This window comes from Mesocricetus auratus, unplaced genomic scaffold, assembly GCF_017639785.1.
Source record: "Mesocricetus auratus isolate SY011 unplaced genomic scaffold, BCM_Maur_2.0 Super-Scaffold_100006, whole genome shotgun sequence".
In the NCBI taxonomy this organism is placed as follows: domain Eukaryota; kingdom Metazoa; phylum Chordata; class Mammalia; order Rodentia; family Cricetidae; genus Mesocricetus; species Mesocricetus auratus.
Window position 1 is genome coordinate 4,784,105 of NW_024429190.1, and position 21,565 is coordinate 4,805,669.

Here is a 21,565-nt window from a genome sequence, read left to right on the forward strand (position 1 = left end):
CACTCACTCACATACACACTCACTCACTCACATACACACACTCACTCACATACACACTCACTCACATACACACACTCACTCACACACACATCTCTGCACACCTTTATTACCTAGCATTCTCCCCCATCCCCCTTCATTTAAACCTCCTAAGAAACCTTTCTGCATTTATAACCTGCTCTTGAGTGATTTGACACATTATGTGGCATGGCACCAGACGTTTCAACTGACTCTCAGAAACCCTGCACATTAGGAGAAAAATGAATTTGCCAAAGTAAAAATGAAACTCAACACAAGGCCTGATGGTTAAATCTCCTTGTGAAATAAACTCCATTGGAATAAGAACTGAAAAGAGGGGGGCAGCAGGATGTTTTTACTCCTTTAGCTGAGGGCTTGGGGGCATCTGGGGTCCCTTTAAAGAACTGTATTTTGAGTGGGCTGAAAGCATAACTTTGACTTTAAGCTTGGTCTGTCAGTTGTTTCCTCTTACAGGTGTTTGTCTAGGGGAGCAGGGATCAACACAGAACCCCAAGAAGCTCAGCGATCCTGATTTCATCATTTCCATACTTTGTCCACAGAGTATCACACTATCAAAAAAGCAACACTGATGTTTTCAGCCAGACATATTATGGAATAGAGACGATGAATCTCCTAAAGGCATGGATCTTGTCTTAGTCAACAATGTCCACGTGCCCTGCATGAATTGAGCCTGGACACACAAAAATCGAGCAGCATAATGGAGATGAGCAGATCACATTATTCAGCCAAATGTCAAAGGCTCCAGGATGTGCAAGGGCTACCTCTTCCGGGGAAACTGCTTATGAGCTGCTGGTCAACAGGGGACAAGGGACGAGGCTGCGAAACTCTGCAAAACTCTCACACATTCTTGTGTGTGTACTCATGCAACACACCAAGAGCGAGAGAGGCGGCCTTTCTACTCAGCCTTGTGTCCAAAGAACTGTAAGAGTTTATAAGCAATGTACATGTGCTTCAGAGGCCACAGGCTCGCAGACCATTGCTAGGGAGCCCCCTGGAGATTCATGGCTTGCTATGCAAGCTGACTGCCAGCACCCCGATGTAAGCAGGCAAGCGCCCTCTAAAGAGTGAGAACAAGAAGCAAGGCAATGTACTGTAGTTTTCACTCCTTGTGTTTATTATGTTCCAAGGAAAGGAATGATTAGATAGAAGAAGGGGTATTTAGTGGGACGAATGTATGTCTCGTCTGTAACAGGAAGGGCTCTCACCGATGAGAAAACAGTGATGCTACAGACAGAACCAGATGGACAGACTTAGCTCAATGTTTGTCTCACCCCCTCCTGCAATGCCAACAGCACCTACAGTGGGTGACCTGCCTGTTGATTGGTTTAAATGGACTGCTGAGTCCACATGGTATCTGGGTGGCCTGTTACTCAGTGTGTTTCATGAAAACTGGGACCTCTCGGCACAAGAACAACATGCTATTGCTTGCAAGGTGTGCTTGTGTTTGCCTTCTCTGTGGCTACTGGGTGTGGGAGAAAGGAATTAGCTAGCATTAAACGCCAGCCATGTATGTGTGTTTCATCCATGTTCAGACAGAAGCTGTTACAGGAATGTATCACTTGGCAACATGGATATTCTTGAAGAAGGAATGTATCCTGAGGGGGTTTCACCCTATGTGATCATCACAGTGAATTAAGGACAGACACAGACAGCTGTGACACCATGAGCAGATACCATCAATGGGACTGTTAGAAATGTGGTTCACTAGTGACTCAAACGTCATTTTCTAACACATGGCAGCCTTTGCTAGGAAAATGGTCACACTGCCATCAGTGAATTCAACAAAAGCAGCTATGAAATTCAGTGCACCTAGCTAACCGTTTCCATAAATATTTAAGTGAATTTAAGTGTGCCAAACCAACAGAATAGTTTATGGCACAAGCTATATTCTTCTCTCTCTGTCCCAGCACCTTTCCCCTTTTCTATCAAAGGGTTAACCCTGTGACCTCTTCTTACTTGGTGACCTCTGCCTAACAAGGTACCTAGGAATGACCACACTCTTCACTCTGTCTCAATAGTGCCTCCAGTTGTCTCGAGCTCTGTTGAATCCACACAGAACACACCCTCCTTTCACTGCGGGTCTGAAGAGCAGCCAATCAGAGTGAAGGTACATTTAACTCACTAGAGGAACAGGTTTCTGTGTCCCGTGACTCCCACGACGCTCATTCCAGTGGTGGGAAGCAGGTGCAGTGGCAGCATTCTGGAGACTACACAGTTGTGAAGAATATGCCAGTAATTATTCAGCTTTCTTACTAGTCTTCACAACTAAATAGGATTAAACAAATCCACTTCTACTTCAAAATTTGCTACTATAATGCTGGTTCCAGTCTGGAATGGTCAACAAAGCCAAGAATCTCACATGCTCAGGAGCCCTGGTTTTATACCTATGGATACTGCACAGTCAGCTTTCTGTAGTTACTTCACCACTGCAGACCCTGAGCCAGGGAATGCCTAAGTCATTTAACAGGAAGGAAAGCAAGACAACAAACAAACAAACAGAAACCAGGAGCTAGTGACCTTGAGACGCGTGGCCTTGACTCTGCTAGTTACCACCAGCACCTAAAGATGCGTCAGGTTGCTCATGACGATGGGGCTGTATCTGATGGTCCTGCCCATGCCTCTTGAGCAGAGTGCTGACGGTGGGCCAAGGCATCTGCTGGTTCTTAGGTGCACTTAAGCAACCAAATTTTGATGACAATGTATCTATGGTCAAATGAAGGAATGCAGGGAAGAAGAAGGAAGGAAGAAGGAAGGGATGAGGGAGAGAGAGAAATCAGAAACAGAAAGAAGGGGGAGAGGGAGAGAGAGTGAGGGGAAGGAAGAAGGGTGGGCATGAGGGGAGGGGGAGGGTAAAGTGGGGAGGGGAGAGGGGAGGACGGGAGGAAGGAGGAGAGAGAAAAGGGAAAGGGGGAGGGTGGGAGGGGGAGGACAGGGAGAGTCATAAGACAATAACAACAGAAAGCCACAGCAACAGATCCTATCTCTGTGCTCGGGATCATGGTGTGCTCAGGAAGCCCAGAAGCCACACGCACGGGGACACGCCCTGTCTCCTGAACTGGAAAGCAGCAGTGGGCAGTGCAGACATCTGCAAGGCTGGGCCTATGCTGGGCCAGGTGTGGCAGTGAAGCCTAGTGGGCGGGACCGTCAGAGCCATTTACGCCTGGGCCCTCAGAAGAGCTGTGGGTGCTGAGGCAGACATGAGGCTTGCATTTCAAGGCTACAGAAAGGAAGCTGGCCTCTGTTCTTCCTTTTCCAATACCTCTCCCCGTGCCCCCCGTGGCTTCCTCAGGTTGCAGCAGTGGAATTCTTTAGCAAGAAGGTTTGGTGGCCACCATTTTTCAGGACCAGTTTCACAGCAGTCAGGGTGTGTCTTGGAGGCTCAGTTTGCTGGGAGCTGCCTCCTGTGGTACTCCTCAGCAATGCACTTTGCCTATGAAGTGAAGCAACCACCGTGTTTTGAAGATATTTAATTAAATAAATAGCTGTGCATGGAGACCACAGGAAAACACAGGAATAAAATGAAGGGATAGAAGCTGGGCGGCGGCGGAGGCACACGCCTATGATCCCAGAGCTCAGGAGGCAGAGGCAGAGGATCTCTATGAGTTCCAGCTAGCCTGGTCTACAGACTGAGTTCCAGGACAGCCAGGGCTATACAGAGAAACTCAGTCTCAAAAAACCAGAAAACCCAAACCAAACCAAACAACAAACAAAAACCCCAAAGGGATGGAAACAAAAGTTAGAATTATCCCCTCTCTTCACCTGCAAGTGATCTGGGTTCGGGGAAAGTGACGCGTCTTCCAAGTTACTGATGCTGTCCTGCTGATCTGTGTGTGGAAGCAAATGCTGACAGGGCCTACTGCTAATGGGGGTACCCAGAGTTATTCATGAGTGCAAACGCTGACAGGGCCTACAGCTAATGGGGGTACCCAGAGTTATTCATGAGTGCAAACGGGGCAGGGTTTAGATTGAGTAAAATTGTGGAAGACATAGAAATAATCAATCTCATTAATCTCAGCATTAATCCCATACTATTCTTCTATAATGTAATTATAGGCTTTTTCAGGAACTCTCAAGTTCCACCTGCCCGAGGGCTGAGGCTACAGCTCAGTGCTAGAGCACAGTACTGAAAACAAAGACTCAAACAGGCGGCTTAGAGGCTCCCGAGCCTAGGAGTAGTGATATAAGCACCAAATATACACTGGGTTCAAACACTTAGTCCCAGGGGAAAGTAAAAGCACTATTGTGTAATATTACACATATTACACAAATATTTGTAATAATATTTGGATATACTGACTAAATAAAATATGTTAACTTTAATTTATCTGTGCTTTTTTTTCCAATTTTGAAAAAGAAAAATTCCTTTCTCTAGGGAATTTAGAAGGGCCTTTGTAGATTAGTGCATTTCCAACAGACAATGCTGTACTAGGACAGGTGACTCATGCATGCCATAGACATATTCCAGAAACATCAGCTACCATACACCTAGGAGACTCCTGCCCCCGATGAGGGCTGCTCCTAGTTGTGGGGTGAGCCTGTCAGTGTGCTATGACAGCGAGTTTGGGCGTGTGTATGGTATGTAGGCACAAAGCAGGCTGAGAAGGGCGGATAGTCAAGAGGGTTTCCACCAATAAGAAAAGCTGGAAAACGAAAAATACACTGATAAACACAACCCCTCCATAGGCATTTTCATACCCGTAAGCACAAAGGCAAATGCAAAAATCAGTGTGAGGACCACGGGGCAGTAACAGTCCTCTGGAACTGCAAGGAATGCGCATGGCTTTACAGGGACAGGCTGTTATCTTCTCAGGGTTAAAGCTGCTGCACCCCTCCCCCCACGCCAGTTTCACTAAATGCTGTTTCAACTGTTATACCAAGATCAAACAAGTGGTCCCCACACTAGGCAACAGTTAATAGTCATTATTAAACACTGAGGTGTAAGAAGAAGCTGAGAGAAGTGCTCTGGGGTTACTGCAGACTCTTATTTTTATTGCAACCGAGTTCAAACAGAGTGTATAGACCTCGTGAGAGCAGTCCACATTTTGCTAGGTTCTAAGAATAATAATAACAATAATCATATAGCTGCCTGCAGGGCTGTAATAAAAGTCTTTTTCTCATTTCAGCAGTTTCACTTCAAGGGTAACAGTCTTTCATTTGGAAAAAGCGAATGTCCACAATTGCCTGGGCTCTGCCGGGCAGCAGGAGTCATCCTGGAAGCCATCCATTGATCACAAGATCACAGATCATGCCCTGCTGGATGGGGAAGATGCTGGATGTCCAGGGTTTCACTGGAATCCTGGCCTGGTGACTTCAGTGGAAATTGACAGCCTGCAGCCACATCCCCTGTAGGGGAAGTACTCTCCTGGCAGCCAGCCTTGCAAAGACACACCTCAGACCTGTGGCCAGCAATGCCTGCCTTGACCTGACTCCTGACAGGGGTGGCACAGATGGCGCTTCTACCAGAGAAGTGAGTTCCAGCAAGTGTCATGTGCTTCAGAGCCCTAAGAGTCCTGGGTCCCTCCATGGGAGGGTGAGGTTTTGAACATTCTCCTCCAAATTTGCATACTGCTAAGCCTTATTGAGAAAGCATCTTCACAACCACCACAGGTGCAGGGACCAGTGAGGGGAGTCTCCTCTTGATCTGCGTACTGGCTTCTGGGTTGAACATAACCGATGGAGTCAACGGAAGTGCTCTGCTTAAGGGCCCCATTTGTGACACCCACAGCAGAGGGCCACTGGGAGCCAATTCTTGCGAATCAAATTTACCCTTTACTGGACACATAGCTATCCAAAAACAAAAACAAGAAAACCAAAACCAAAAATAAAACAACCCAGGTACTTCATTGTAGCTCCCAAGGATATGAAAATCATATCAAGCCAGCTCTCAAATCCCAAAGCAAATTAAAACAGAACAAAACAAAAAGCCCTAATTTGTAGCTAAATGTCTGTGGTGTAAATACTTCTTACTAGGATGGACTTCAAAGCTGTTCATGAATGGGTCTATCTGAAGTCCGGTGATTCTATTTGGCTCCAGGCTAACTGGAGCACACTTTCTGAATTCTTTTCAAGTTTCTCTTATCCTAAAAGAATTCCCAAGAAAAGGTTAAAATTCTGAGCAGATTTGGGATCTGTTGAGCGTCTCTGATGGAGGCCAGAAGCTGGGCCATTCAGGGTCAGAGGAGGAAGGCTTCCCACACCCTTCACCCCCCAGCAGGCATCTGCACTGTGCTTAGCTGCTTCTCTGCAAACTTGAAGGGTGGTGGGTAGGGCTTGCTGTCTCTACTTAAACCTTTCTACTTTTGCATAAAAGGAAGGGAAGCTTTTTTTTTCTGGGTTATATTTACACTTCCCAAATCAGAAAAAAATGTCCTAACCAGACAGGAGGACAGGTGGCAACTGGCAACCACAGCACAAAACCTGTTTTTTTTTCCATTTCTTTCTGAAACCCCGTGCAGAAGGAAAGTTAACGGAATGTCAGTTGACTGCTCCACATACAGCGCCACCGAGAGAACAAAGCAGAAAACACTGAGGCCAAAACCCAGAAACAGAAAGTAGCACTTGTCTTATCTTCTCCAGGGCCCTTTAATCTTGGACTCTTCTTCGTCTCTCTCAGTAAATTAGCGGAGCACAGTGTGATTCTTGAACTTAAGTGGTCAGAGTAAAGTGAAGATGGGATTAATACTGGGTTTGAGTTACAGAAACACACCACTTTCCACGGTTAGCCTGGACCTTTGGGGACACACGGGGGGGGGAGACAGGAAGAAGGGCTATTTATTCATCCAGGGATGGGATTCTGTTACCTCCTTTTGGTTCAAACGTTCTACAGTATACTTTTAATTTCTATACTGGTTTCTGTAACATTACTGACCACAATGAAAGGTCTTAACCAGCCGAAGATGGCCTGTGAGAACTTGAAAACTGTCATGTGGGGAGACACTGAGGTAAGTGTGGATGGCATTTAAGTCAGTTTCTCACCTGGAAGCTACATGGAGAAATGTGGTTGCCACGGTGACCTGGGTGGAGTAGCGCCCCTGGAGATGTGGCAGGGACAGCCTCCCACAAAGGCTCTGCCCCTCTGCTCCAAATAGGAGCTATGTCACTGTGAGTAAATAACGAAGATGCTGAGCACCAGAGCTTGCCATGTTTCCCTTCTTGACTTTAAATCCTCTTGCCTGCCCTCTTCTCCCTTTTTCTCCATCCTCAACAAGGAAACGCGATCACTCCGTCTGCATTGCTGGGACACTGTCCTACTCTAGGGGATAACAGGTGCTGAAGGCACCTCAGGGAGGAAAACCAGTGGCAGCTCCACCGGCAGGGATGAGGTGCAAGGCTAGAAAGAAAAAGGGTCCAGGAAACCCTCTTCTGGGTCAGCCTCTGAAGGGCACCATGGGAATCGCCTGCTTGCCTTCCAGGACTCTGAGTTCTCTCTCCTTTTCCCGGTCCTTCCCACTTCCTAGAATGAATTTAGATACCCTCACCCGAAAGCACCAGCCTGGAGGTCCTCCCCTGCAGCCAGCAGCCCTCTCGGCTCCCTTTCCACCCTCCCGTGACCCCCACCGCCCCCATCCTGCTGCTCATCCGCCTGATCCTCCGGGCACTGCCTGCACCTTGTTGAGTTGCTGCTGGGAAATGCAGGTGCACAAACCCTCCTCGGAGGGCACTTCCTGTGCACACTTGGACATTTCCCGCCTTTGCTGCACGCCTTCTCTGTGGCTTCCATGTCTTATTCTTCTGAGAAACTTCACACGCGCCGTAGGCTGTGTTCTCCGTTTCCCTTTTTTTCCTTCTTTTCTATAGAATTAAAGGCTACTGCTCCGACAAGGTTTCCAGTGTGTGCCTCCACTGTCCTACCTAGCAGACTTCACCCACAGACGGAACTTCTGCCTCTTCCATGTCTACATTCCAGCTAATTCCTTGGCTCGGACCATCGTTGAGTTCCATCTTAACCAACTTCGGATTCCCCGCTTGGCTCAGCAGCCACTGAGTTGGTCACCCCACACAAGGGCCCATACCAAGTGCGTAGACAAACACCTTCTCACCCTCACTGCCTCCTGGCACAGGTCCAAACACCCTTCCAGAAGACTAAAAGACTTCCAAAGACTATTGTGAGAACAAACTCTGGCGTGCAGATCAGCTAGGGCGACCACATGGGCCAACATGTTGGGAGGGGACCCTTGCCAGTGCTACTGCTCACACACCAAGCTGCTGAAGTCCTCCAGTGCATTCTCCCTCTACAGGCAAAACAGGGCCGTCTCCCTCTCACACCCCTACTCAAGTCAGCTGCTCCACGAATCTGAACCTCAAACCAGTTAGGACAGTCTCTTCCTTGTGTATATTCTCTAAGAAAATCATATTCTCGTGAGTTTATCATTGCACCATTGCAATGCGGGTGTCACTCTCAAGTCTTTCTTTAGCTGTCAAGGTTTCTAAGGCAGTGGCCGAGCACATCTTGCACACTAGAGGGCTCTAGGAAAAGTTCTGGGATCTGATGGGATTCCCTCATCCCTGAAGGGCCAGACAACCCAAACATCCATACTAAAATGAACTAAGCAGAGGCTGGGGCAGGGCTATGTTTTGCACTTAAGTGGCTCTGCCTTGGATCAGATATTAAAGAAATTTCAGGGCACTATGGTCACCAGTTTACAAATACAAGGAAGTGAGTGGCCTTTGTGTACAGAAAGAAACTAGCCCAAAGTGTGAGGCCATGTTCTCCCTGACAGTACCTTTGCTTACACTCTCTTCTCCAGGGCCTGGCAGAGCTGGCTTGGGTTTCTTGTGTCCAGGAGTTCTGAGTTGATAGCTCAGACAGGAAATTGGTGAAGTTCTTTCAGGGATCTGGGGTTGCCCTCTGTTGGGGCACAGGGTATGATTTCATGACAGACTTAGGCTTAAGGCTTCTGACCAAGTCACTAACTCATAGAGGTCTCAGGCATGTGGTCACCTAATTGAGATGATATGTAATTTTTGTCATTAGCCCAACATGAAGATATCAACGACATTATGAGTGTTGGCTGGGATAAACTCCATGCCAGGGTGTAACTTGCATGTATTGCCTGGGTTAGGTGAACTCCTCATCCTCCAAGTGCACAGAGGGTAGTCACTGCAGAGCTGATGAGCTAGGACATACCAGAATCAGGGGCTCCGACTGCTTGTAAAGCAGCTAGCTGAGAGCCAAGAGCCAGAATGCCTATAAAATATCAGTGGTCTACTATCAAGTTCCATGCATTTGGGCCAGTGAGATGGCTCAGTAGGTAAAGGTGCTTGCTGCCAAGCCTGACTTCAATCTCTGGGATCCACGTGGTTGTCTTCTGGCGTCCGCACATGCTTCGTGGAACATGCACACTGCAGCTCCACACACCCCAAAGTAAGTACAATAAGTATTAAAAAAGGCAACAATCACACACTCGTCTCACAACACACAGCAATATACACATCATCATATATGCTACACCCATGCTGTGTACAACATATATACTACACAAATCGCTAAGTCACACACAGAAATAGCACACACATATAAGCCACACACAAGCCCCCTGTATACCACAAGTAACACATACCACACATATACATGCCACACACATCCATACACATACCCTACACAATTACTACACACAAGACACAAACATACATATCACACATACACTACACAAGTCACACGTGCCACACACAAGCCACAATGCATACATACCACATATATACATAACATACACATGCCATAAACATATATTCCATACAAATTACACATACCACACATATACCAGACACACTACTCACACATTGCAACACATGATACAAATACACATGAGCCTATACAAACCTCAAATATGTACTGTATACACATCACACACATACTGTGTATAAATACAATATCATATACATACCATGTACACACTCGTATGCCACACACATATCACACAGATATACATATATACCACACATCACATATATACATGCACTATAACATATGCATACATGTAAACATACCATATATATATACACACAGCACACACACATACACATACATATTCCTCACACATCTCACACATACATACTACACACACACCATACATGTTTATGTATCACCCACAAATACACATGTATAAAATGTCACATATCTATATTCACATATACCATACATGTGCATACGTACATATATATGCACATGCCACACGCAGGAACACATAAACAAGCACACACATATCTACTACACATGTAAACAAGCATGCATCCATCCATCCATCACACACGCAACACCCAATCTCCACGTACACAGAAGCAAGCATGCACACACAGGTGTTGGCAAACACATATCAATTTGCATTTCCTCCAAGGGATGGCCTTAAATTCCTGCTGCTTGGTTTGCCTTGTATAACCTAGTCCAACCCAAGATGGCGGGTGTCACACAGGGCCACTCCAAAGTTCAGGCATAAGCAGCTGTCAGTGATGGTCACGGTGACTCCCACTGGCTGGCAGATTAAGGGAGATGCAGAAGGCAAAAGTCTTGGTTGACAGTCTGCAATTCTCGTTCCACTGCTGGAGGTGGCTGCAGCCACCCATCAGCCTCTTGGGCCAACATGGAATAAGAAAGAAGGTGGCGAAATAACTTTTAGAGTACTGCTTAGTAGCTCATGTTTTGAGAGATTCACGAGAAAGGGCTACTTCTCGGCTGGTTGGGCAAGGCCTACGCGGGTTGGGGGGGAGGTGGCGGGGGCATGCCAGCGACTTCTGCAAGCATTCCAAGGCAGCGATGGGAAATGATATTATGAACAGGATTTGACAGATCTGCCCCATGGAAACCACAGCACAGATCATTCATTTCTGAAGGGGGGTAAGGAAGGGAGAAAGAGAAAGCCAAGTGCACCAAAGGCAGCCCCGACTCCAGCCATCCTCAGAGAGGAGAGCTGTCGCTGCAGAAGAGATGCATTTCACTGATAAAGACAACTTCCTCTAGCTGCTGATTAGATAACGGGCTAACATCCGTACTTGAAGCCAGCTGCCCAATCTCCAGCTAGGCCTGCTGTCTCTCTTCTAGACCTGAAAACTCCCTCCAGCCCCACTTCCCCATCCTAGGCCTAAGAGAATCCTCACAGCTGCCGCCCACCCCGAGGACCACTCTGCCCTGCCTAAAGCTGACCACGGAGACAGGAGAAAGGCAAGGACGGCAGCGACAGGGTGAACAAGCCTGGAGCTGCAGTATGCTTGGAAATGCCACAGTGAAACCCAGAGTTTGCATGCGGAATAAAGCCCAAGTTAAATGCTGCCCCTCCGCAGGAGAGAACCCTGGCATCAGGACTATCAGTTACAGAATACATGACAGTATATTATAAATGCCCCTGTGTAACACACTACCACCTCGACTACGATAAGCAACGAAAACTTGCAATGATTGCGTACGGTTTCTCCTTCAGCCTTGCCCTCATGGCTGAGTCAATGCAATGAACCGAGAAGAAAAAACCAACAAACAAAGCAAGCCAAAAAGAAAAACCAAGATCAAGATTCTCATACACTTCATTCCTTCTCCCAGGATTCCTAGCGGAATGGCAAAGGCAGACTTTACTTGTTCCTCTCCCATCTAAGCTAAGGGAGAGCCAGACTCTGGCACAAGTGCTCAGTGACAACGACGCTGTGCAGGCAGGGTCAGCCCCTCTCAGCGCCGGCAGAGGACTATCAGGCTGAGACGCACCCAAGGGAGGCGCGCAGCCCAGCATGCACCCTCTCAGAGCTTCTCCCCTTTCCTCCTGTCTGAGTTCCACACAAGGTCGTCTCAATGCCAGGGCCAAACATCCCCTGAAGCCCCCACTCAGGTTGACTTCTCCCTCTGCTCAGGCTGCCCTGTGGCTGCATTCAACCCTGAGTGGCACTCGGGATCCTCAGTGTCTGGCCACAGTCCTCAGCTTACCAGGCAGGAAGGGTGACACAGCTCTGGGCCCTTCTAGGTCACAAGGGGCAAGAGCACACCCAAGCCAGGAGAGAACTCCCCAGAAAGAAGGGAGAAGTATTACTACTGAGCAAAGGAAGGGAGTACCAAGTGGTTAGTTAGTTTTCTTTTACAAGTCATCCATCTCTCTCTAGACATCAGCTTGGACACCGTCCCACAGGAAGGCCTTCATGGGGTCCCAGAGCTCTGTGTCAATGCAATCGGCCCTGCCCTTGGTAAACTCGGTTGCCTGAAGAGGTCAGCGAGTGCCTCCTCAGTTTCATCTGGCTTCAGACACAACCACTTCAGAGAGCCGAGAGTTCTCTCAGTTTTAGAGAGGCCACTTCAGAAAGAACAAGCCACAGAGTCATTAAGTAGACCATTCTGAGGACTAAATCCCCGCTTGCCAGAAAGTTCTCCTTTGGGTCTGACTTAAATTCTTCAAGCTGTACTTCAAATCTTTTGCTCCTTCTTACTCAGACTTTGAAGAAAATGGAGCAATACTGGAGCGTGTCTTGCTTCGAGCCTGGCTGTCATTGTCCCAGTATTTAGACATAGATCTAGGGTGCCCTTTCAGCATTGTTAGAAAAAGCAGCAGTGTGTGAAACCCTAACTTTCAAGTCCTGGGAATGCCCCGCTAACCAGATGGGGGTTGGTTTCCACCATCTCCTACTGCTGATTTTCTTGCTTGGTCTGCTGTCTGGTGCTAACGCTCTTCTGGAATGGCTCACAGCTGTCAACAGCAGGCCTGACTCTCTCCTACTGAGTGACCCTGCCTCCAGCACCCTCACTGCTGGCCAGCTCTGACCACGCCTCCCTGGACTGTCCACTCTGACGGCCCACACCCGGACTTGAAGTCAGCCTCCTGCCTTGGCACTGCCCTACTCTAACACATTTCTCTTTTTCTGGCTGTTTTCACTTTGCTTATTTTATGGGTTCCTTGTCCCCCTTCCCCAGACAGGGTTTCTCTGTGTATTCCTGGCTGTCCTGGAACTCACTTTGTAGACCAGGCTGGCCTCAAACTCAGAGATTCAACTGCTTCTGCCTCCTGAGAGCTTGGATTAAAGGCATGCACCACCGCTGTCTGAAATACGGCTTTTTAAAATTAATAAATTGGTTGTCTCTTCCTGATGCCCTGCTCCCCCCGCCCCTTCTGAAGCTCCACCGGGCCCCTTCATCCAGGACTGTAAATCTTGGACTGCCCAACATGGGCTGTCCTACTTTTTGTCTGCCATTCTGTCTTCTGCTTCTGCTGCCTGGTCCACAAAGCCATCCCGGAGCATGTGGTAGCTGCCCTTGCTCGCTTGGGAAAGATGAGAAGCTCTGGCCCCGAGGGTCATGACCAAGGGACCAGGAACCTTGGACGTATCCCTCCTGAGACTCGCCTTCCTGCCGGCCACATCCCTCTCACTGACTCCGTCTCCTCAGGGGCTCTTCCTCGCTGCCCCTCGCTACCCTTCGCTCCTGCCCTGGACTCTTCTGGCTCCTGGCCCCTGTCCCTTTTCACTCCTTGGTTCTCATGAGCCACGCCATGAGACAGTGTGGCGAGGTATGGCTTCAACTCTACTTCCCTTAGTCTGTGGATTTCCCTATATGTTACCTCCACAGTCCTCTCTTTAGCGTTGTATTCCACAAGTTATGAAACTCACAGCCTGTAGCTTACATGTGGGACAGGTGGTTCCTCCCAGGGTCACGCAGAGCAAGGTGACCAGCATGTAATGTGGCTGGGGGTGTTTCCAGGGTGGATCCTCTGACCCCTTTCCCACATCCTATCTGTCCCCTGGGCTTTTCTCTTTCAGCTCTCCTGCTAAGTGACTCTTTGGCCTCTAGCTGCCCACAAACGCCTTCGCTCTCCTCGTGGGACCCACTTCAAATAGCCCCTGTCTTCAGGGCCTAGCCAACTGCTATTGCCAAGCCAGGCAGAAAGGCTTACCTTTGCGGGATTTCTCAAATTTGAAATAACTATTTTTCTAAACTTCACCCTGAAAGGAAATTGAATCGGAAACTGTACACAGTGACAGCTAGGGAGAGGGAGCCCTGGAAATGACAAGTCCAAAGGAATCCCCACACCGAGAGCACCTGGGACTGTGAACATCACTAGGGGTGCAAGGAGCCAGGCAGTAGTGCCAGCCAAGGCTGACCCCTGCTCACACACGGCCAAGGGGACAAGGTACCTACAGCATTTTGCTGGCACTGGTGACTATTCACCTATGGCAAGCAAGTGTTCCTGTCTTCCTGGATCTCCAGGAACCAGCCTAAAGCATGCCTACAGCCTGATGATTCTGCGAGACCCACCTCTTTTTCCATGAGAACCAAGCCTGACTCTCTAGTCGGGCTCTCCCTGTGTAGCTTGGTCAAAGGACAGTATCTCGTGTTTCCCAGAAGGAGCCTTTTGTTTTGTTCTGGGAACCACAGGCAGGCTGTGATCATCTGTTTATGCCCAGGTTACCTTGTAAGACAAACCCCTGTCACCAGGGTGCTTCTGGGACTAAACAAAGGGGATCTCTATGCTCCAACAGTGGCTGAATCCCTTGACTTAAACTGATCTTTAAATTTATGTCAATGTGTTTCAAAAGATACCCATGCTAGGAGTTCAGACACGTCAATGTGTTTCAAAAGATACCCATGCTAGGAGTTCAGACACAGTCACACCAAGACCACTTGCAATAAGCAGAACACTACCTTAAAAATAAACACACAGGTTAAAACAAACTGCAGAAGTCCCAGTGTCAGGAAACCCTGAGACATGCAAGTGACTGACCTCAGAGGACAAGAGGGGCTGATCACACCCACCTCACCCTACATGGCAGCCACTTCCTAACTGCGTGTGTGTTGTGGCCTGAAGGACACCATGGCAGCACACTTACCCATGCCTCGCTCACTCTTGGAGTTCTGCTGTGCTCCAGAGGTGGTAGAGAGGTCTTCAGGGACAGGCATGGGCTCATCCCCTTCATCTGGGGTGTCACTGACTGGGGGGCTCTCCTTCCCTGCAGACACAAATCAGAGCTTGAGTTTCGGGCGGTCATTTTCAGCTGCTGGGGAAACCTTAGGGCCCGGGCTTCACCTTGAGGGCGTGAGAGGGTAGCCTGAAGAGTATATGTTCTGAATTTCTATTTCCCTGTTAGGACCGATATGTGTTTCTCTTTCTAGGAACGAATATCACTGCCATGCAATAAACAAACAGCAGAGAGCAAGGATTTACAACAGGAAAACAACACCAGTAATTTTAGCTACTCCTGGCACTAAATTACTACATAAATATTGTTCTATTATAGGGAATATGTGGTGATGTTGTTTTTATAAAGAAAATTAGCGTTTAGATATTTTCAGTATATTTTGCTGCCACAGACCTATTTCTACAATTTTATTTATAAGGGACACATGAGGGATTTCATTCTTTTGCTCCTTTTGACTCTGTATTGTTTTTTTGGTTTTTTTTATACTTTTAAACAATACTGAGCTGAACATCCTACCAGTCAATTTTTGGACATATCCTATTGTTTGGTTTTTGAGACAGGGTTTCTCTGTGGCTTTGGAGGCTGTCCTGGAACTCACTCTGTAGACCAGGCTGGCCTCGAACTCACAGAGATCCTCCTGCCTCTGCCTCCTGAGTGCTGGGATTAAAGGTGTGTGCCACCAGTGCCCAGCCAGACATGTTCTTAAAGACACTGTCATACACTTTTTGGAAGTGTCACTGCTGGACCAATGGCGCCGGTATTTCTGAGGCTCTTCACATGCTTTGACAAACTCACAATCCACAGGAAGACAAACTTCGTTACACTTCATGAAGTAGGGCTTTCCTCTTTCCTCCCTCCCCTTCCCTTCCTTTCCTTCCATTCTTTTCTTCTTTGCTATTATTTGACAGTCCCATACATGTATACACAGCAAACTGGTCATTTTCATGCCCTCTCATCCTTCTCTTAACCCCACGGACTCCCTTCTCCCCAGCAACCCTTTGCTGGATTAAAATGAAGTTTGTCTAGTTCCTTTCAGTTTGGGGAAACTAAGATCAGCATTGTGAAGCTGTCATTCATATAAGACACTCTTTTCTCACCAAGGCTGGAATTCCAAAAGCTTCACTTTTCTGAAGCTTATTTAAAGTGGTTAGAAGCCACAAGTCACATAGGAGGCATAGCTGCTGAGGCCCTAAGCATAGGCTAGCTGACTCACTGTGGCTACTTACAAAACACAGTCTTGATTAAGAACCTGAAGGTAGGCTACCAATATGACAGATGTGTGCCTGCCGAGCTGGCAACTTGGCCCAACAGGCAAAATGACCTCTCTACAAACATTAACCCGGACTTTTGGGAGCACATGCAAACAACACGTCATTCAGTAAAAATTTCTGAGAACATGACCAGACATGGCATGAAGACTGGATCGACACGCAAGAATCGCACCAACATTTTAGGAGATGGGCAAGAGCAGTGGAAAGGTCTCAGAACACGAGACAAGCGTTACTGGAATCTTTAAAATAGAAACTGTGCAGGCACCAAGGACATGCTTTGGGGGATAGTGGTCCATTCTCTAAGAAAGAGACATCACAATGTAATATTCCAGGGTTCGCTGTGATTAGAGCAACTGGCATATTTTCAGAAAGAGCATTATTGGGTATATTTGGATAGCTGATACAAGATAAATAGTTAAAGATGGGGTAAGAGTATAATAATTTCCCAAAGAAAAGCAAAAGGCCCAAGAGACTGATTGAAAGTGTTCATGTCATGCTAGAGTCTGGGTGCATTAGTCAGCACTGTCTCCATCACCCTAAATAGAAGACCTTTAAAGTAACAGTAGCTGGACGTTGGCATTGATTCTCATCTTTGCAATAAAGGAGGAAAAGCTCTAACCAGGAGGATGCAGAAGGCATATGAACTGCTTGACAACTCTTACTTTCACATAGAATCATAGCCCAGCATAAAGGTTTTCAAAGTCTGAGGACTTTAAGATAATAACCACACAAAATTCTCATTAAACACATCTGTAAAATGTAGAGAGCTTGCAGTGGGGAGCCGATACTGGATGAACAGAGTCCTATACCACGTGTCTTCTGAAAGGCCAATAAAGAACCTTCAAAGAGGAAAGGGAAGAGGGAAATGATGTAACTACACTATAACCTCAAAAAACTAAAAGAAACAATTATGAAAAGAACCTTCCTCAGATTGCCTGGGGCCCTGGCAGCAAAGCCACACACAGCTGAAGAAGCTGCTGCTTAAGTCGGCGCACACAAAGTGCATGAGCGTTGGGCTCCTGCGATTAGCCGGCTGTTAGTTATTAAGATGAGCAATGGAATTGTTCGGACTTATTTTGTCCTGATGATCTTTCCTGTAATAACTTTGGTGTCACTCATGATACTTCTGGGCCATGGTGATGCCATATCACACTAGAGCTGGTGTGTGTGTGTGTGTGTGTGAGAGAGAGAGAGAGAGAGAGAGAGAGAGCGAGAGAGAGAGAGAGCGAGAGAGAGAGAGAGAGAGAGAGCGAGACAGAGAGAGAGAGCGAGACAGAGAGAGAGAGCGAGACAGAGAGAGAGAGCGAGAGAGAGAGAGAGAGAGAGAGAGAGAGAGAGAGAGAGAGAGAGAGAGAGATCAGGGGTTAGCCAATAAAAGCATGCCACACTTTCAGCCCGATTCATGTTGAATTGCATGCAGAAAAAACATCTCTTAGTTACCCATTTTTACAAGCGTGGTTGAGCTGTCTTTGAAAGAACAATATCAACTACATCTTAAGGATGATATTCATAGTAACAGCTGTGTTTCTTCAGAATCACAGCTGGCTCGAATTATTACACCGAGGCCAACTCCACAGTACTCCCCATCGCATGTCTCAGTGCTTGTTGGAGGACAAGGTATAATGAAAGCAGCAGGATCCTGGTTCTAAAGCACCATGGGTCGGACTGATCGATAGGAACTCTCAGAGCAGAAGAAACCGCTCGGGGAGGTGAAGAGTAACATCCAGTCCCCGTGTTTATAGGGGCGCGGAGTACAAAGCCAAACAGGGAGGAGCACAGCCAGATGTTCTCACATGGCTGCCGTGAGCATGGCATTAAGTCAACCCTGCCTCTCCTCGGCTCACTGATGGTTTTTAAGAGGTGCGCTGATTTGCCTAAAAGCCCCCAGTGTGAGTTATGCTAGAGACATTCATCACTCTGGGGGCTCTGTGCTCTAGGGTCTTTGCATTCTTTTACTCCAGGAAGGTCTTCCTGAGGGAAATTTATCATTTCATGAAAATCTTTCTGATAGGCAACATCATGGTGCATGTTAGCTTTTGTCCCACTAATCATCTGAAACATTTCTTTAAAAAAGGAAGTGCTAGGGAAAGCCAACACAGCCCCATTATGAAAACACTGATGTATCCGCACTGGCGGATCTGGGTTACAGGTCCAAATAAAGCAACTGGAGAGCTGATGGGAAGGAGAGATGGCCACCACTTCAGAACTCTTTCCTCGGGTACGGCAGGAGGCCAAAATTCAGGGTTTGGGTATAGTTAGGGGGTCATGGAGAAAATAAAACTAATAATGACCCTGCAGCACAAGCAATGGGGTGGAGAAGGTAAGGCAGCAGGCATTTAACAAGACATATGGGATGACTCCGAAGGGGCAGGTACAATTTCGTTTACTCAGAAAACAAAATTTCTGGCTAAACTATAAATATATCAACTTACACTTAAATTTGCCTGTTGCCTATGTGTGTCAAGTGTGTCCTTGAGAAATTTCTGTGGCCAAACTAAAGAAACTGTACCCTTAATCTGAAACTAACGGTAAATAACTTCTCAAGCAGATTGTAGCTTACCCCACTACCCAGCAATGCTCCGGGAATCTCTCCCAAAGGCATGTATCTTTAACATACTGAGGGACCCAAGGGGACACAATACCCGGGGTAAGTAGAGGCTCCCACTACAGAACCAGCACTCTAGAGAAGAGGAAGACGTTTGGAGCCAACGGCTGAAGCTGGCTCACACTCTCTGGCTCCCTGTGGAACATCTTGTCAATTTCTTAGGGAATGAGTTTCAGGTTCCTACAATTTGGAGACAACTACATCCTCTGTCAGTGGGCTCTTACAAGGTGGAAAGGAGAAAATGCTTAGGATAGTATTGGGTAATTCACAGCGCTCAATCGGTGTGATTTACTAGGATTAACTGGGTAGGATACTTCCATTGATATTTAATATACATGAGGCTCCTTTTCCTACACAGATTATGCATGTCTACAAGGTGTGCTCCTTGTGTGCATGTTCCAGCAAACACATTACAAACAGCATTAAGAAAATACAAATACATAGTTCAGGCGATGGGAGCCAGAGGTCCCTCAGAGATCCTGCTGCTGTAGGAGACACACCATGGCTTAGGAGGCAAGAGCACAGGCTTGGCTCCCACAGCTGCAGTAACAAATAGGCATGGAGGGGCCTCTCAGCTCTTTCAAGCTTCTTCCCCTATGCTGTCTCTCTCTACAGAAAGCCATACTCGTGAGTAATTTGAAAAGACCAAAGGAGAAGAGATGGGAAAACGGCTTCACTCAAAAAGTTAGTGAGAAGCGCACCAAAGGAAAAGACAGCTCTCTTTAGGTCCACAGGTGTTCAACTCAAAGTCTGAGGACTGTAGGCCAGGAGAGCTTTCATGCCCCAGTTTGTAAACATGCTTAAAACATTGAGGGGAGCCAGACGTTGGTGGCGCAAGCCTTTAATCCCAGCACTCAGAAGGCAGAGGCAGGAGGATCTCTGTGAGTTCAAGGCCAGCCTGGTCTACAGCGCGAGTTCCAGGACAGCCTCCAAAACAATACAGAGAAACTCTGTCTCGAAAAAAAACAAAAACAACCCCCCCAAAACAAAACAATAAAACATGAGAGGTTGGTTCTTGGTGATTATTTTGTAACTTTATTGCATGATCCCTATGTGAGATCTCTGTAGATGGCAGTGTAATAAGGCTGGACACACCTGCAACCTAGAGTTTATTCCTGTCAGTGGACTTTTCCCAATTAGAGGACTCAAGTCTGTGAGCTTGGTCTGTAATGCCTGTCAACCTCTAGGATTATTCCCAGCCCAGAGGTGGCATCAGCTGGGGCAGAGTCCACATCTAGGATAAATACCAGGGAAGAAAATCCAAAGGGCTTGGAAACAGGTTTAGCTGGGCCTGCTTTTTAAGTATTGCACACGTTTGGGGGAATCCTATGAAACAGCTTTGAACATCTTATGAAAAAAGGGATGACTCAGGAACACATTTCTCAGTTTCTAATGAAGAACGTTAACCCCCAGGCTGGGAATACAGCTTGGTGGTAGCGTGCCTGCCCAGCAGGAGCAACATCCTGGCTTCCATCCAGGATTGCAAGAAAAACAAAAGAAAAGAAGTTAACTCCTGGTTAGCTAAATGTGCATCTCATCACCCAGCTTCCCAGTCTTAGCAGACAAAGAAAGAAATATTGGTTTGAATTTGGAATGTGTCAGATTTAAAGAAGAATAAAAGGAGTGCTAATCCCTTCCTGAATGTGAGGCAGTCTGCCATGCGGATGCTCCAGTCATCCTTTGGGATGCTCCAGGCTGAACGGGGAACTCAGCAGCTCCATCAAGGTGGAGAGAGAGTCATTCCTTCGCTGTGGGCAAACAGAAAATTTCAAACAAAAAGGAGACGAAGGAGTTTTCTTTTCTTTTTTTCAAGCCATTTGTTATCCCTGCCCCAGGTGCCCTCTCCTTTAGGGCAGCAAACAATACACTAAGTATTAGGCATAGCATTAAGGACAAGAAAAGGCAGTTCAAGAAAATAAGGCATTGGGAGCCTCAGGATCAAAATGGAAAAATGAGAATCCTGACTACTCCTCCTGGTAAACATTTTAGGGGTGGTTTTCAAGGCTAAGGTATATTTCTGTCCTTATTGCTTTAATTTCCTATCGATACCCAATAATTGCTCATGTTTAGGTGGCACAGAGTGGTGTTTGAGATTTCAGTCATGAACGCAGTACATAGCACTTAAGTATCTACACGAGGGCGTCACAGGCGCCATGCCAGACTCTCCGTCAGAGGCAGCAAATTCAGAATCCTGTCTTGGAGGCACCCACGTCGTCGTAGATACAGTCACAACACTGCAAAAGCACACTGGGGTTTATTCCTCCATCTAGCCATGGCTTTACATCCACCGAGCAGCCTCTCTTCCTACACCCCTCTACCTCCCTGACTCTGGCAGAAGCGAGCGACACCATGTCTTTTATGGGGTAAAATGTGGGCACGACCACATAAGTAAGTATAGACAATGTAACTATAACCCGGGCTGAACCCCTATACAAAGAAAGGCATAGCGCCTTAGCCCAGGGAATTGGTTTCCTTTGTGGTGTGTTAGTTTTTGTTATTACAAACGTGCTGCGGTCATGTCAATCACTGTATTTTCTGTGAAACACTGTCTGAAATTATTGCTCCTCTTCACTTTGTTTTTGTTCACCTTTTAGGAATCAGCTCAAGCTCTTACCTTACCCACTTATTCTTTTTATTACACTTCTCTTGTGAGTACACACAGACACGCGTGCACATGTGTGTGCATGCCACTGAGGTTTAGTGCCCAGACAGTTTCACTTAACTTGATGCTCTCCTGGTCTATCCGTGTTGTCCTAAGTGACAGGATTCCAACCTT

The 21,565-nt window shown here is 47.1% G+C and overlaps 1 protein-coding gene across 19 annotated transcripts in view; it reads right to left on the reverse strand.

The window, feature by feature from the left end:
* Ikzf1 (IKAROS family zinc finger 1) overlaps window positions 1-21,565 on the reverse strand; it is an 88,706-nt gene that overhangs the window by 50,473 nt on the left and 16,668 nt on the right. For all 19 annotated transcript variants that reach the window (XM_021234624.2, XM_040746659.1, XM_021234633.2 and 16 more), the window contains exon 3: window positions 14,824-14,943. In XM_021234624.2, coding sequence (XP_021090283.1) covers window positions 14,824-14,943 — 120 coding nt within the window. The remainder of the gene's footprint in view (window positions 1-14,823; window positions 14,944-21,565) is intronic.